Raw genomic sequence first — 16,078 nt, forward strand, 5'->3', positions numbered from 1 at the left:
GGAAGGGGCTTGCTGTAGAGTACTTTTCAGTTTCAGGCAGACAGCGCTCTCTGCTCCGCTGGGTCAGGAACCTTCGTGGGAGGCTCTGGGTTTGTAGCACAGGGACAGTTTCACATGTGACACTAACACACTGTCTCCGGAGCCAGCAGGAGAAAGTCACAAGCTGCTGGGAAGATGGAACTGCCCTTCTGCAAACACAGAGCTCAAGGCTCCTGTAGCCCACTGCCTCCCAAAGCAGCACAAGGTGCAGAGCTCTCCAATGGAAGCCTGGGTCAGAGAAGTGCCCGCCAAGCCCCTGGTCATCACTCAGTGGACAGCCTTCAAGTCTGTTTGGTGGGCCTCACTGCTGTCTGTGCCTCCTGGGCAACAGTCTATACAGCGACCCTCAGACCAGGTCCTGTTCCCAGTTTATGGAGTACATAAATGAATAGGACAAAGAACATGGGTTCCCTGGATCACGTGATTTACATTCAGCAAATGGACAGCAACAGTGCACAGAAACAATGAGAGCCTGTCAGAAGGTAGCAAATGCCCCAGACATAAAAGATGTAAAAAGGTGAGGACGGCAGTGGTACTACAGCCAGGAGAGACTCCGGGGGCAGATACATGAGCTGCAGGCAGGGTGGCAGGTGGCTTGGAGATGGCATTTGGGAGTCATCTGCCCATTATCTAGTATTTGAAGCAATCAACTTGGATGAAGTCACAGGTGGGGTGGGGGCTGAACAGGTACAGGGGTGTCCTGAGGTACCGAATTTAAGGAGTTGGGGAGAAAAGAGAACTATAAAACAGTCTGACAGTAACCTACATTTTTCTTGGTTTTATGTACAACCCTGTTTCTTGTTATTTTTATTCCAGCAGATAAGCACAGGAGGTAAGCTAAGTAGGTAGGCTCATGCCTGCTGTAGCTGTGTACATTCAGGCAACTGCTCTGCAGGGCCATCTGCCAGTGTTTTCACATTTTGATATAGCAATTAGAAGAATACTATCCCAGAAAGACAGTCACAGAAAAATGCAGACATATGCAACAAAAACTGAGGGTAATCTAAGTCTCATCAACTAGAGTAAGACACATTTATACTATGGGAAAAGTTGTTTTAAAAACAAAGTGAAAGCTGGGCATAGTGGCACATGCTTGTAACCCCAACACTCTAGGAAGCTGAGGCAGGAGGATCACAAGTTCAAGTTCAGTTTGAGTAATTTAGGAACAAAACAAAACAAAAGGTGGGAACAGGAAGTGTAGCTCAATGCAAAGGCCTTGGTTTCAATCCCCATTACTGATACTACTAGTAATAGTATACTAGTATATATAGTACATCTCCTAGTTAAAAAAAAAAAAGTTGATTCTATGCATTGGGAAAGCAAACTACAGAATACTGAGTAACACTGTGCAGGTTATTACAATTTAGATCTAACACATCCCTCAAAGTCACACTCAGAGGTGGGGCCTTGTGGAGTGGTGGTAGTTACCATGGGCTTGACTTGAAAGGGTGCCTTCTCATCCTAGGCTACATAGTAAGTTCAAGACCAGCCCGACCTTGACTTTTAAAAAATGGGTTGGAGAAATAAGTACATAAATACAATGGTTTGGAGAAGTGACATAGAGAAGCTGTGGAGTACTGTGAGCAGAGATTGATGAAAAATTCTGGTAGCTGCTCAGAATTTTGTCATATTCATATAAGAATGTGAATCATAAAAAGGCTAAGTTCAGGAGGTGTCAGGTGGGAATGAGAACTCTGTTGGCAGCTGGACTAGAGGGCGTACGTGTTACACTCTGGCAGAAAGTTTGTTGATGTTTTGTCCATGTCTGAGACTGCGAGCGAATAGCAGACTAACCAATTTACTGGAGAAAATTTTAGGGCAGCCCAATGTTCAGCTTGTACTACTGGCTGCTTTTACCTTGATCTGCAGTGAAAATTAGGAGCAAAAAGTAGAGTTGAATGATTTGAAAAGTTTGTAGGTCTATCAGAAAGGAAGCTCCTACAAAGTTGGGGAAAAAGAGAACATTTAATGCTGAAAAGATTAGCATTAAAAAGAAGACAAGTTGAGGAGTAGCTCAGTTAATGAACTTTGTTCCACGAATCTGGAAAAAATGTCCACAGTCATGTTTGTGTGGGAAAGATGGCCATGTCATTTTTGTTACTTTACAAGAGTTAGCAAGCAAAACCAAAATTTTGCCTAAGGTTTCTGAAGCAAATTATTTGCAAGCAAAAGCACTTGTGAACCAAAGTATTACTGTATTTTGCACTAGAACCATAAAAAAGATTAGTGAGACCTCACCCCTTGAGGCTCAAGGGTGCAAAACTCTTAACTTCTTAAGAAGGGAATCTTTTGGACACCTGTCCGTTAGGACAGCCCAGGGAGGTGTGGGCACTCGAGGCCACAGCCTATTCCTGTTCTTCCCTTTAGGAAGGGGAATGTTTACCCTGTGACACTGTATGTTAGAAGTGCTTTTTCTTTTTGATTTTTACAGGGTCTCACAGTCAGGAACTTGCCTAGAATTTCAGAGGAGACTTTGTATTTGGGTTTTTCGGCAACATTGGAAGTGTTAAACTTCTGGCGACTCTTCACAGACTAAATGCATTATGCATAAGGCATAAGACTTTGGGGGTGATCGGTGAAATAAATTTAGCTCTAAAATGTCCTATAATGGTCTCGTGTTTAGAGGCGAGGTCTGGTTACATGCAGCTTATCGAGGTCTGATGTGGAGGGTATACTCTAGTCTCTTCCCTTCTCTGCTTCCTGGCTGCCATGTGGTAAACAGCTTTCCTCCACCATGCATTCTGCCTAGAGTCAGGTGATCATGGTCTGAGTCCACTGAGAACTGTGAGCCAACACAGATCTCCCCTCCAATAAGTGGCAAGTATTTTGTCCCAGTGACAGGAAAACTAATACATGAGATAAAGAACATGGGAGGAAAAGAGTGGCCCATTGCATAAATTTTGAGTAGTATATTTACAGAAAAAACTCTCTTCCTCAAGCTCATCAGCTCACAGGCAAAAGTGGGCCCATCAGTTTCTGCATAACCCAGCAAGGGATTTCTCCTTTTACAGTACATAGGGGAAGAGGTCATCTGATGCTTCCCCATGGGAAATACAATCACATGGCTCCTATGCCAGCAAGAGCCAGAAAGGTGTATGTCTAGAACATAGAATTACTTTTTCCCCCATTGCCCTTATATTTTTCAACTTTACTAAATTCACTTAGTTTTAATAGTTATCTGTGATTATTTTGAATTTTTATAAATATAGTCACATAATGAGTACTGATGATTTTTTTCCTTCCCAATTCCTTTTTTGTCTTTTCCCTTTTTATCGGTACCGGGGATCAAACTCATGACTGCCTGCTTGCAAGGCAGGTGCTTATGCCCTGAGCTAAATCCCCAGCCCCTCCTTCCCAATTCTTGTATTTCATTTATGTTTCTTGTCTCGCTGTACCTGTAAAACCTCCTATCACAGTGGGACAGTGGACATCGCTAGCTGGCTCCCAGTAAGAACGTGGTTTGTTGCTGTCATTACACAGTTCCTTTATCAGAATTAGAGAAATTTCTACTTCTAGTTTTCTAAGAAGTTTATTAATGAATGGATATCAAATGTTATTAGATGCCCATCAATTAAGATGATCATTTTATTTTTCTCCTTTATATAACTATACAAACTGCTTGTCTGATTTAAATCTATCTTGCAATTCCTGTATGATCCAATTGGGTCATGATATAGTAGCCTTTACATATTATTGTCAGATTTTGCTTATTTATGAGTAAAACTGACTTACAAATTCTTGCTCACATTATTTCTTGTCAGGTTGAGCTAGGTTCAAACATGAATTGGGGAGTTTTTCTTTTTTTTCTGTTCTCTAGAAGTGATTAATATTGGTATCTTTTTTTTTCTTGGAAAATTATCTGACCAATGAAGCCACACAGGCCTAGCTTTAATGTACGGAAACTTATTTATGTATTGTTTTTAAAAAAGACATAGGACTATTTTTCTTATTTTTTTCTGTACCCATTTTTATAATTGTATATAGTTGGGCTTAAAAAATGTTTCCATTCCATCTGTTATGTTTTCAAATCTATTCACAAAATACTCTTCTGAAGGAGAAAAAAAATGTCTGTAGGTTTTAGAACATACTCCAACCCCCTGGATTTCCAACACTGGTCATTTGTCAATATTCTTTTTAAAAATCCACTCTTAGCCAGGGATGGTGGCACACCTGTAATGCCAGCACTTTGGAGGTTGAGGCAGGGGGATAGTTATGAGTTCGAGGTAAGCCTGGGCTACATAATAAGACCCTATCTCAAAAGCAACAATAACAAAACAAACTCCTCCAAAAAACAAAGATCCACTCTGGTTCTTTACTCTGAATTTCATTTTTTCCCTAGATATTTATTTGTTTATTTTTGATGCCAAGAATTGAACTTACGACCTCATGCTTCCCAGGCAGGCACTGTGCCACTGAGCTACAACCCTGGCCATTAGATCATTATTTTTTGCTCTTTTCATATTCTGTTTCTTGTTATACTCTTTACGTTGGCACTTCTATCTGTTGAGAGGAATGTCTTTTCTTCTATCTGTTGAGAGGAATGTCCATAAGAAGTGATTCCTAGCCTTAGCTGCACAATGGAATCACCAGAGGAGCTTTCAAATGCCTGGGTCCTCTCAGAATGAGTTATGGGTTGGACATCAAAAGCTCCTCAAGTGACTCCAGATGCAGCTAAGATTGAGAACTACATGATTAAAGCCATATCCTCTAAGTACAACTGCATCCTACAAGTTTTAAATATTTTCTTCATTATGTAGTTTTGGTCTCACCCTGGGGAGCAGGGAGTCAGATGTCATAATCCTGCTACCGGCTGCATATCATCTTGAGCTTCAGTTTCTTCACCTCTTAAATGTGAATGACAACAATAACATTCTTCACCTGTACGGTTCAGTGTGAGGACTATATGGATAATGCTTTTTTTTTTTTTTTTTAAAGTACTGAGGATTGAGCTCATAACCTCGCACTTACCAGGCAAGCATTTGCACCGCCTAGCTAAATCCCTGGCTCCTGCATGGAATGATGAGACTGAAAGTGTTTGTTTGTTTGTTTTTTAAAACAAACTCAATGACATAAGATACTGTAGCAAGGAAAAAAACCTTGGTGGACAGTTATAGATCAGTTTTTTAAAAACTTTTCCTAGCTGTATTTTTTAATCCTATCTACAGGCATCAAGTTTCAAGAGATTTTTAAAGATTTTTACTTATTTTAATGCATATTTTAAGTTGATACCTATTAATTACAGTATTATTATTACCATTCCAATATACTATATATTTATAGGTACAAGTGACATTTCAATACATGTATGCAATGTGTAATGATCAGATAAGGATAACTGGCATATCTATCACCTCAGACAGTAATATTTCTTTATATTTGAAACAGTCAAAATTTCATCTACTAGTTATCACAAAATATCCAGTTACTTGTCACCAACTATAGTTACACTGCTGTGTGCAGAACACTAGAAATCATTCTTCCCATTCAGCTTCTGCCCTGTACCTGTTAAGCCTCCCTGGCTGGCCCTCCCTCCCTGCCTCACTTTCCCCAGGGTCTATAACCACTCTTTTCACTACTTCTTGAGATCTACAATTTTAGCTTCCACATATAAGTGAGAATATGAAGTATTTATCTTTCTGTGCCTGATTATTTTACTTAATCTCTTCCAGCTCTACCCACATAGCTACAAATGTAAAATTTTTTAAAAGAGGAAAAGAGATCTCATACAAGGAGTGGCATTAGCCTCCTCAATATTCATACTAGAAGTTAGAAGAAACAGCACAATGTCATCTGAATTGTAGTGGGAAGTTATTTTCAACCCCAAATTTTATATTCAAATTCTCAAGGAACTTGTAAGTATAAAAATAAAGATATTTCAGTTGGCAAAACTCACAAAATAGTTCCTCCTATGTACTTTTTCTTAGAAACCTTTGGGAGTAGACCAAAAAAAAAAAAAACAAAAAACAAAAAACAAAAACCTTTGGGAGAATGTGCTTCAGTGAAAGAAGGAAACATATAGGAAAAACATAGTGCAAATCAGGGAGGTTCATTAAAAAAACTAACAATTTAAAAACAAAAAATGGATAACATTATAGTTAGGATAAGCAAAGAGTGAACCTCCACCCAAAAAATGAAGTATAAGCATAGTTCAAATCAGCTGTAAATTAGAGTTTTATGATCATAGAAACACAGGCCACAGATTTGGCTAAGTGCTACAATACAACTGTATTCAATGGGTGGAGGAAGAGGATTGTGTACTCATTTGTGGTGTGGGGGGAACTGCTGGGTAAGGTAATGTAAGACAATAAATCCTCAGGAAGGACACCAATAGATTCACTTGAAAAAATGAAGAAATAGCATACATGTGGAGGACAAAGAAATAGCTAAATGGTTAAATTGGAGAAAGAACCAAGCAATGGAGGAAAAAAGGAAGGAGATGAAAGAGAATCAAGACGTGCTATGTACCCACACCAACTCTGCACAATGAATGCAATCAGCATGTACTGTAAACTTGTACTACCAAAAGAACTTTTAAAAAGTAAAATGGGAATGCCAGTTACTGCTCAAATAAAAACGGCGGGTAAGAATGTATGAAGCAGGCTGTTGATACTTTTACTAAGGACTGCAGCACTTGTCTTTAGTTGTTTCTTTGTAGCACTTTCAGAAAAACATTAAAACATAGAAAAACTGTAAAATAAAAGAGACTCTCATGGGACTAAAAAAAAAAATCACTTTTAGTTTTAAAACTCTGGATACTCATTGCAATCATTACCTGAACAAGATGAGGAATACATGCAGCTCACATTAGTAACCATTACTACTTTTTTTTTAAGCTCAAGATTTTCCCCATGAGAGCCAAATTACCTGTAAGTTAGTAAAAGGTACATACAAAGCTGCCCTCTCCAAAGCCAGAATGTACAAACAAAATGTTTTCATTTCATCAGGCAGGTGGATTATACCATCATAACATGCAACTTTTCAGGAACACACATTAAATTCGATCTTCTATGGAAGCAAGGATTTTTTTTTTTTTTTTAAATCTTTTACAAGCCAGTACTCATGGAACTAAAGGTCTGAACTGAAAGGACAGCTGTGGTTTATCTGAGGGAAGTTACCTGAAGAAAGTCACGAAGAACTGTACCAGGTCCATAAAGTTGCTGTGCTGGGAGAAGGCGATCTGTGGCAGAAAGGCAGGTGGTGAGTTACTTAGGCTAGGAAAAGCTCTGCTGGCTCGCAGCCCTCCTTTCAGAAATGAGCTAAAAGACAGGCGTTAGCCAGGCACAGGAGCACTCACCTATCAGCTCAGAACTCAGGGAGGCTGAGGCAAGAGGATTACAAATTTGAGCCAATCCTGGGCAATTCAATGACTTAGCGATACACTGCCCCTACCCCGACAGATTTTACATTTTAAAGGCAATGATTTCACTTACAGCAAAGTGCCTTCACTTCTTGTCTTGTCTTATTGCTAACTCAAAAGTGGAACAATCTGGGTTGCCCCATCACCTCCTACGGTCCCTTCCTCCAGACCCCAGGCTCCTCTGATGAATCCCGCCCTTGCACCTCCCTCAGACACAGTGCTCCATCGTTTGTTCCAAAAGCAACTCCTGGATCTACCTCAAGGAAGGCAGCCTCACTTTACGGCCTTCATTGCTTTACTATGTTTGTTATCACAAGATAGTGCCCTACTTTTTAAAAAAATTGTGTTTCGGATTTTGTCATATTAACTATATCTGACAATACATTATCGGTTCAAACAAATAATTTTACTATTATTTTAATAGTGTTTATATAAAAAATATACAAGATCCACTGTACTTCAGCAACTCTAATAAAACAACACTGACTGGAGGCAGCAAAGTCATTCTGTGTTCTATTAAGAAACAACATTACCAATTAAACTATGACAGAATGCTTTTGCAATCACTAGTTGTGAGATGCACTGTAACTCCAGAGATACTAGATATGAAGAAATGTGTACTGCCGAGTTAATTAAATAAATATGACAACTGTTAACACTTATAATATAACTACTGCTGGCTAGATCTCACAGTGCTTTTTTAGGAGATATAGCCCTTACTGGAGAGACAATGGTATAAACTGAGTATCCTTTACCCAAAGTGCTTGGGACTAGAAGTGTTTCAGATGTCAGCTTTTTTTGGGATTTGGGAATATTTGCTTAGACTCTGCTAGATGAACAACTCTGATCTAAAAATTCAAAATCTGAAATGTTTTCAAATCTCAAATTTGTTCACGTAAGTTTTGGATTTTCAGATTAGGGATAAATGAAACAATTACTGAATAAGGTAATAACTGTTCTACCACAGACAATAAATATGACAAGAATTAGGAATACTCATGATTATATCTTGATTAGCGCGTTTTTCTGTTGTTTGGGTGCTGGGGACTAAATCTAAGGGCTTTGTCAATGTCTAGCAATGTTCCACCACTGAGCTTTACTTCCAGCCCTCTGACACTCATCACAGCAAATAGGAAATTTCTGCTGGTTTTCTTCTTTTCCCTTTTTTGGAGACAGGGTTTCACTGTAGTTCACGCTAACCTTGACCTAACTATGTAGTCAAGGCCAGCCTTGAACTCATAGGACCCTTCTGCCTCAACTTCCCAAATGCCAGGATTACAGGCTTGTATCAGCACACCCCGCTCTAGAATGAAGTTTTTTTGTGTCCTGCCTCTAGCCAAATCATTTAAATCAGAAATAGAAGTAACACAGATTTTTCTAGAGTAGGCAAGCGGAAACCCACTTTCTTCTTTTCCTTCATTTTATAGTGACCAGTACCAAAACAAAGGACTTTGAGAGAAAAGCTATAGAACATAGGAGAATGGTCCTCACATACAAACTGTTTAGTAAGACTGAACGACAGTTAGGTAAATAAGGTTAATTAGTCCTGGGACACGAAGAGTTCACGTTACAACACACGAAGAAGAACACAGATCCCAGTCCCTCCCAGCTCTGTTTAGATTTAACTCCTTTGAAACAGCAGTATGTCCTAAGAGTTTCCACTCCTGAAACCCCTGAGATACTTTTACTCACTGTGAGTGACAGAGGAACCAGTGAGGTCCATGAGCACTGCCAAGTAACACTGCATAGGGCAGCTCCCCCATCCTTAACACGATTTCTTGCTGAAGCAGGACCACACCAATTCATAATAAAGAATTTACAGACCACCAGTATGGTAAGTATCCAAGACCCTACAAGGGTCCTCTTATCAAACATTGAGCATCTAAGTCTCCACATTCATAAGTTTGCAAAAGAAGCAAAAGCCACAGTGTGAACCTGTTTATGAATGTTTACTACTCACTTAGAACTATCTAGCCATCTCATCTTTGCAGGTCAGCCTTTGGTAAAGTGAAGAACTAATCCAAACTAAGAACTTCTGAGAGTGAAGGCACGTGTCATGAGAAATGACACTGGTAAATTTTCTTTTATGTATAGGGGATCAAACCCAGGGCAAATGCTCTATGCTCTTGGCTCATAGTTGAGTAACTTTTAATTATTCAGAGTAACAGGCAAAATCCAGTAACAAGCTGGGCATGCTGGTAGAAACCTGTCACTCCAGCACTCAAGAAGCTGAGGCAGGAGGATCACCATTAGTTAAGATTTTAGTAAAAGGTTCTACTCACACAGAACTACTGTAAAGTGAAGACTCAGCAGGCAGCTGGCCCTGTTAGCAGCTGAAAAAGGGGTAAAGGATAAAGACAGAATAAATATTTTCTAACTCTGCTCAGGACTAAGTTAGGAGGACTTTGGAGAAACCCATGAGACCCTAACTACAGCTTTCAAACCACAGAGATATCTGGAGTGAAGGACTCCACTCCAGAGCCACCACCTCTCCAGGCCCCATCACAATACTGAAGCCCCATATTTATCTGCTTAGTGCACTCTTTCTTAGAGACTTTATCTCTGTTGATTTATAGTCTCTTCCACTAGAGGCGGACTGCAGGGCAGGAGAACGAGAAGCCAGGCCCTCCCTGAGAGTCAGCGCCATGCAGGGGCTGCTGGGAGAACAGTTACCAGTGCTTTCCTATGAGTCAGCACCATTTGCAGACTGAGGGGGAAGAGAACAAGAAGCCAAGAAGCCAAGCCCTCCCTGGAAGGTGGCGCCATGCACGGGCCACTGTGGGAGAACCAGACACCATCCCTTCTGGTGCATGGGCTAGCAGACAAAAAGAGTCAAGGTCTGCCCCTTCCATTCCCTCCATAAGCAATAGGCTGATCTGGAGAAACACAGGCTGCAGTGATAGCTATTGAGGTAAAATACAATTTAATGCTTATAGTGTTTAGTACTTCACTGACTTTGCAGGCCTAATGCTGGTAGTCTGATCATCTATTTGGAGGATAACAATATGCATTGTAGCATCTATGGAGGATCTCTTTCTGAGGGTTGTAGCAACTGTTAATTCCCTATCATCTTGTTTTGAATTCCTGTATCATTTTCATTGTTTCATTGGGTTGAGTTTTATTCTGTTTTGTTTTGTTAGATTTTATTATATCTGATGGCACGGGCAGCTATTTTAAAGATAAAAAGATATATTATGGTAGCCATTTTGAAGTCCTTTATTGCATTCACTGTTTTGTTTTTATTGGTTTTACTCTTCTGTTTTGGTTTTTACTATGTCTGAAGGTATCTGCAACTATTTTGAATACCGTAATCATTGTTGATTCCATATTATTTTGAAGTCTGTGCCACTTAAACTGGTTTACTTTGATTGGTTTTATTCTCTTTTTTTAAAAAAAATCATCATGACTTAGAAGGAAAAGTCCTGTAGGATGGGGGTGGGTGGGTAAGGACACAGCAAAAGAAGAAAGGACAGTTCTTTGAAGGAAAAGGTGGGGCAAGTCCACATGTAGGGACTGGGAAAGGGAGGAAGCATTTGAAAGTGCCTGAAATGTGGAGTGCTGCCTAGTGGGCTTAGGAGGCTCTGGAGTTGCAGTAATCACTCTGTGTCCAAGATTGCCCTCAAAAAGTGAGGGTCCAGGAGGAACAGCCAGTGAGTAACAATCAGATCAAAGGCCATCTGCAGCTCTCTCTATGCGGGTAAGGCCTGAAGTTTCTGTATGTTCCTGAGAAAAGAGTATAGACCTCCACAAAAACAGAGGGTAAGGCCAGATGTGATGGTGCACATCTGTAACCCCAGCACTCCAGAACTGCAAGTTTGAGCCCAGCCTGGGCAACTCAGTAAGACCCTGACTCAAAATAAATGGTTCCGAATGTAACTCAGGGAGAAGGGCCTGGATTCAATCTTCAGTATGAAACAAAAAAGACAAAACAAAAAACCCCCAAGCCAAACCAACGCATGAAGAAAAATCCCAGGGTTTGAGAATGAATTTTAACAAGCATGGTGGGCAGAATTCTTATGACACTTCTTATATCAACTACAGAACAAATGCTTTTTTAAAAATGTGTATTTTGTATCTACTATGTACTATATATAAAATAGGCACTCAGAAACTTGAGTGAATGAACTGGGCAAGATGGCACATGCCTTTAATCCCAGATCTTGGGAAGCTGAAGTGGGAGGATTGCTGCAAGTCTGAGGCCAGCCTGGGCTCCATAGCGAGTTTAAGGCCAGACTAGACTACAGTGAAACCCTGTCTGGAACAAACAAAAACAAAAACAACTTGAATGAATGAAAAAGTGAATGAATACTGAGTGATTTGGGGAAAGGCTATTGGAAGTTTGAAAAGAGAGGAGAAAAGACCTCTAACTTGCTGTATCTTCTCCATGAGAATTTTAATCATGGCTATGAGCACGTAAGATGGGGAAGCATAGTTGCTGCCCTGTAGTATGCAGCCCTCCAGCTTTAGGCGGAAAACCCCAAGTATACCTGTACCAGCCAGATTCTTGCAGACTGCTCCCATAGCCCCAGAGCCAGCACCTCCACCAAGGCTGGGAGCCTGCCAGGACCAGGGCCTGTTTGCTCTTGGCTTCCTGAGGCTGAGATCTACAGATTTTTTTAAAACCTCAGGAGCTGGGCATGGTGGTACATGCCTGTAATCCCAGTACTTGGGAGGCTGAGGCAGAAAAATCATCACTGTGAGTTGAGACCAATTTAACTACACAGTGAGTTCAGGCCATTCTAAGCTTCATAGTGAGGCCCTGTCTCAGGAAAAACAAACAAACAAAAAAACAAAAAAACCCTCAGGAATGTCCATCCCTCACATGAAGTCTGGAGAGAGTCTAAATGGCCAGGCTGCCATTGGGGTTCCTGGCCTGGCCATGACAATCTAAACTCTGCAGGGCCAGAAACCAAGAACACATTTAGTCTTCCTTTTAAGAGCTTAGGCCCCACTACAAACAGCTTTTCTACCTAGGCCTCAGCTCTGCCAAGAATGGAAGATTCTGTAGGTGCTGGCTGAGTGCATTCTACAGCTATCACCTCCTTGAGTTTCCTTACGATACAAAATAACTTACTTTCTTTTAAACATCAAAGTTCTTACAGAACTCTGTATTGAGAACACAGTTCTGGACTGGATCCCAGAGACCATCAATTGGCCTCATACCATCTTCCTAATGCCAGTTTGTGCTGGCACAGAAACTCTATCCTCAAACTCTGGTGAGAGCCCAAGGCCAGTTAATGCTTGGGCTGCCCACTGCCAGCCTCTCTTCTCAACTCTGCTCCGAGCTTGCCATCTCTGATCTCCTCTCAGCCATTTCTTCTCACTCAAAACTATCCAGAATTCTTATTCCCTTTTATCACAGTTGATATTACTTTAAAATCACCAGACAATTCTATACATTCACTGAAATATCAACAAGTGCTAAAAGGCTAATCACAGTAAGTGGCAGTTGTTGCCCCTTTTCTCCAGAGGCCTCTACCTTTAACTGGTTTTCTGTTCTTGCAGAAGTTACCTTTTTTTTCTTTTAATTTAAAGTTTTTATTTTGAGACAGGGCCTTGCTATGTGGTTATGTCACAAGTTGGCCTTAAACTTGCTTAGCCTCCCTAAATGCTGGGATTCCAGGCTTGCTGGAAGTTACCTTATTATCAATATGATATTTATTATTATTGTATTATTATTATTTTCAGGGAAGTTTATGTCACTGCTCAGTGTCTCTGTTAGTTTCAGTGTTGTTATTCTGAGGGTGATGCTTTCAGAAAGATGCCAACAGACAGGAAATAGACACAATATCCTTGGATACAGGGAGAGGATGTGTCTGTTTCCATAAAGAGCTATAGGAGCAGAAGAAAATGCAGCCATGGCCCAGGACTTGTGGCCCCCAGGGAGAACCCCTGGGGCTCTAATGAGTGGCTGAGTAGAAGCAAAGGCGGGAGGAAGCTTCCTTTTGCACTCTTATCAAGGTAGGTGCGCAGGGGAAAAGGAAAGGATCTTTGTGCCTAATCTCCAAATACTCTGTAGACTGTCCAGTAGCAGCCAATAAAACCTGAGTATAAGACCCTAAACAGTGCTGTGTGCTTCCAGTGTGGGAAAACAGAAAGAAGATCAGTTCCAGGGCTCACAGGAGTCTCAAGGCCTCAGCTGGAGTGGCCCAGCAGATGCAGATTATGGATGCCATCCTTAAGGAGGCAAAGCAATATACTGTACTACCCAGACCTTGCGCTTTCTACCCCCTGTATTTCATTTTTTTCATTTTTCAATATAGGAAATTTAAAATTAAAAAAAGTAGAGAGCCCATCTTGTTTCATTTGCATTCCACCCACCTCTCTCTTGACTGTCTATTTTGCAGCAAATCCCAGCCGACACCCATACCAAAGGTACAAATATTGCAAAAAACAATAAAGTTCTGATACCTACCCTAAAGCTCTTGTACCAACAAACTGCCATCTCTCTAGTACATTTTTATAGTGTCTCCTCAACAAATTCTCACAATGCTGAAGATGTAGAAACATCAAAATGTTTGTGTCTACAGCTGTAGGGCGCATGGTTGGAGAAGTCCTATGGGAGCAGACACTTCCCCTGGGATTCTACTAAAGAATTCTGCCTGAACTTCCTGATTGTGGTGTGGCTCCTTTCAAGCCACACTCGAAACCACTGCCGCAGGGGTTTCTCTAAAACGTGACCTGTGGTTCCTTCTTGGTTTAAAAGATTTCAGTGAATCCCAGTCATTTTCAGCCTCAGCTGAGCAGCCTCAAGACAGCTGCTAGCTCCTTGTATACAAGCACCATCAGTTCTGCTAAACTTCTGGCAGGTTCTGAAAGCAACTGGACACTCTCTCTCTCCCTACTGCTAACACCCACTTTCTCTCCTCATGGTGAACACCCCCACCTCCTTGCCTCATGTTCCCTAGGAGTCAGCTCTGGTGTGGCAGCTCCTTAGATTCAGGGGAACAAATCTCTCTCCTCCCACAGGAGCTCATTTCCGATACCAGCACCAATGACCACACTGCTGCTCTGGGCCAGAAAAGGTGTAGATTGTAGAGTAGGTGAGTTTAAGGAAGTCTGCCTGGTTCTGGCTATGGGGACCGCAGGAGGGAGGTCTGCTAGAGGTGAAGATTACACATTCTAGCCAGAGGTGGTGTGTAGATGGCAAGGTACAAGAAGGAAGACAGAGTTCAAACAAAACCAAGGGAACAATGATGTTGAAGAGCTGATAAAAAACAGCCAAAGACACAAGTGAAAAGCTGGAGACCTTCAAGAAGGATAATAAATTTTTCTTGATGATGAAATCTACAAGGCAAGATAAGTACCTTATATATAGTTTAAAAAGGAAGACATGCTTTAAGTACAGTTTACTTTTAAATATATTTCAATGCTTTATAATTTTTAAAAGTCTTAAAGCTCTGCTAACACCAGGAGGTATATATGTGTATATGACTGTACGTAAATATTAACATCTTGGGGCTAGCTTACTGGTAGAGTGCTTGCCCAATAAGCATAAGGCCCTGGTTTTGATCTATAGTATTATACACACAAAATAAACAAATAAGTATATATCTGACATTACTCACAATAGCCACGAAGTAGAAACATTCAAGTATTCATCAGCAGAGAAATCGGTAAACAAAATGTGGTCCAGATACCCAATGAAATTCTATTAATCCACTTTGACAAGGAATGACGTTCTGACACATTCAAACCATGACCCCGAAAACATTATGCTTAGTGAAAGAAGCCAGTTGTGGAGTACTGCATTATCACATGATTTAATTTACACAAAATTCCCATAACAGGCAAATCCAGAGATTTCTGGGTGCTAGAGGAGGGAGAAATGGGGAGTTCTTTAGGATGATAAAAATACTCTAAAGTCAATTGTGATGATGGCTGTACAACTCTCTGAATATACTAAAAGCCATGAAAGCCTGCAATTTAAATGGGAGAGTTGTATGGTATAGGAATTACATATCGAGAAAAGTCGTTGTTAAAGAAGTATATCCAAGTGTGCAAAACATTCACACATCCTCTAAAATCTAAAGTGGCTGGTTCTCAAAACAAATTCTGTATTGCCTTCCATGTGAACACTGGGCTCTTACATGAAGCACTCACTGTGAAAAGGGCTTTAACATTAGCTCCACGTTACAATAACCACCTCTGTTGCAGAGCAAGTCACAAGTCAGAGCCTAGCTCACCATGCACCCTCCCTCCCACACACAGCGCTGCCTGTCCCTCCTCTATCCTGAACACCTAACCCTCCCACACTGTGGGCATGGTGGAGCCAGAGGAGCCCCTGCTCGCAGGAGAGAACCACAAACATGGCTTTTAGAGAGCAGAGGCCGTTTGCAGCAACAACTGTCCCTGCACCCTACCTCCCTCTACACACAGGTCTTTTCAGTCTGGTGTCATTTTTTTAAAAAAAACTGCTTCTACAAAGATTTTTATAATCAGCTTCAAATTTCCTTCAGTTATAGGTTTTGATCTGTTCCTAATTACAGAAAAGAACTTTGGGATCAGTTCAGAGTGAAGGAACTGGGGTTTTAGCATTACCACTTTTAAAGCATCAATGTTTAAACGGCTTCCTGTGTCAACAATCAGACTTCCTCAGTTACTTTGCTTTAAAAAATGAGGCTCATAGGCACAGAAATTCATACTGAAACTTAACTGAATGTCCTACCCTATACTGCACAC

The 16,078-nt window shown here is 40.8% G+C and overlaps 1 protein-coding gene across 2 annotated transcripts in view; it reads right to left on the bottom strand.

The window, feature by feature from the left end:
* Atrn (attractin) overlaps positions 1-16,078 on the bottom strand; it is a 151,503-nt gene that overhangs the window by 13,077 nt on the left and 122,348 nt on the right. For both annotated transcript variants that reach the window (XM_063248768.1, XM_005008351.4), the window contains one exon: positions 7,155-7,216. In XM_063248768.1, coding sequence (XP_063104838.1) covers positions 7,155-7,216 — 62 coding nt within the window. The remainder of the gene's footprint in view (positions 1-7,154; positions 7,217-16,078) is intronic.

This window comes from Cavia porcellus, unplaced genomic scaffold (genome assembly GCF_034190915.1).
Source record: "Cavia porcellus strain 051 isolate PalLab524CR breed Dunkin Hartley unplaced genomic scaffold, mCavPor4.1 scaffold_5, whole genome shotgun sequence".
NCBI classification, from domain to species: domain Eukaryota; kingdom Metazoa; phylum Chordata; class Mammalia; order Rodentia; family Caviidae; genus Cavia; species Cavia porcellus.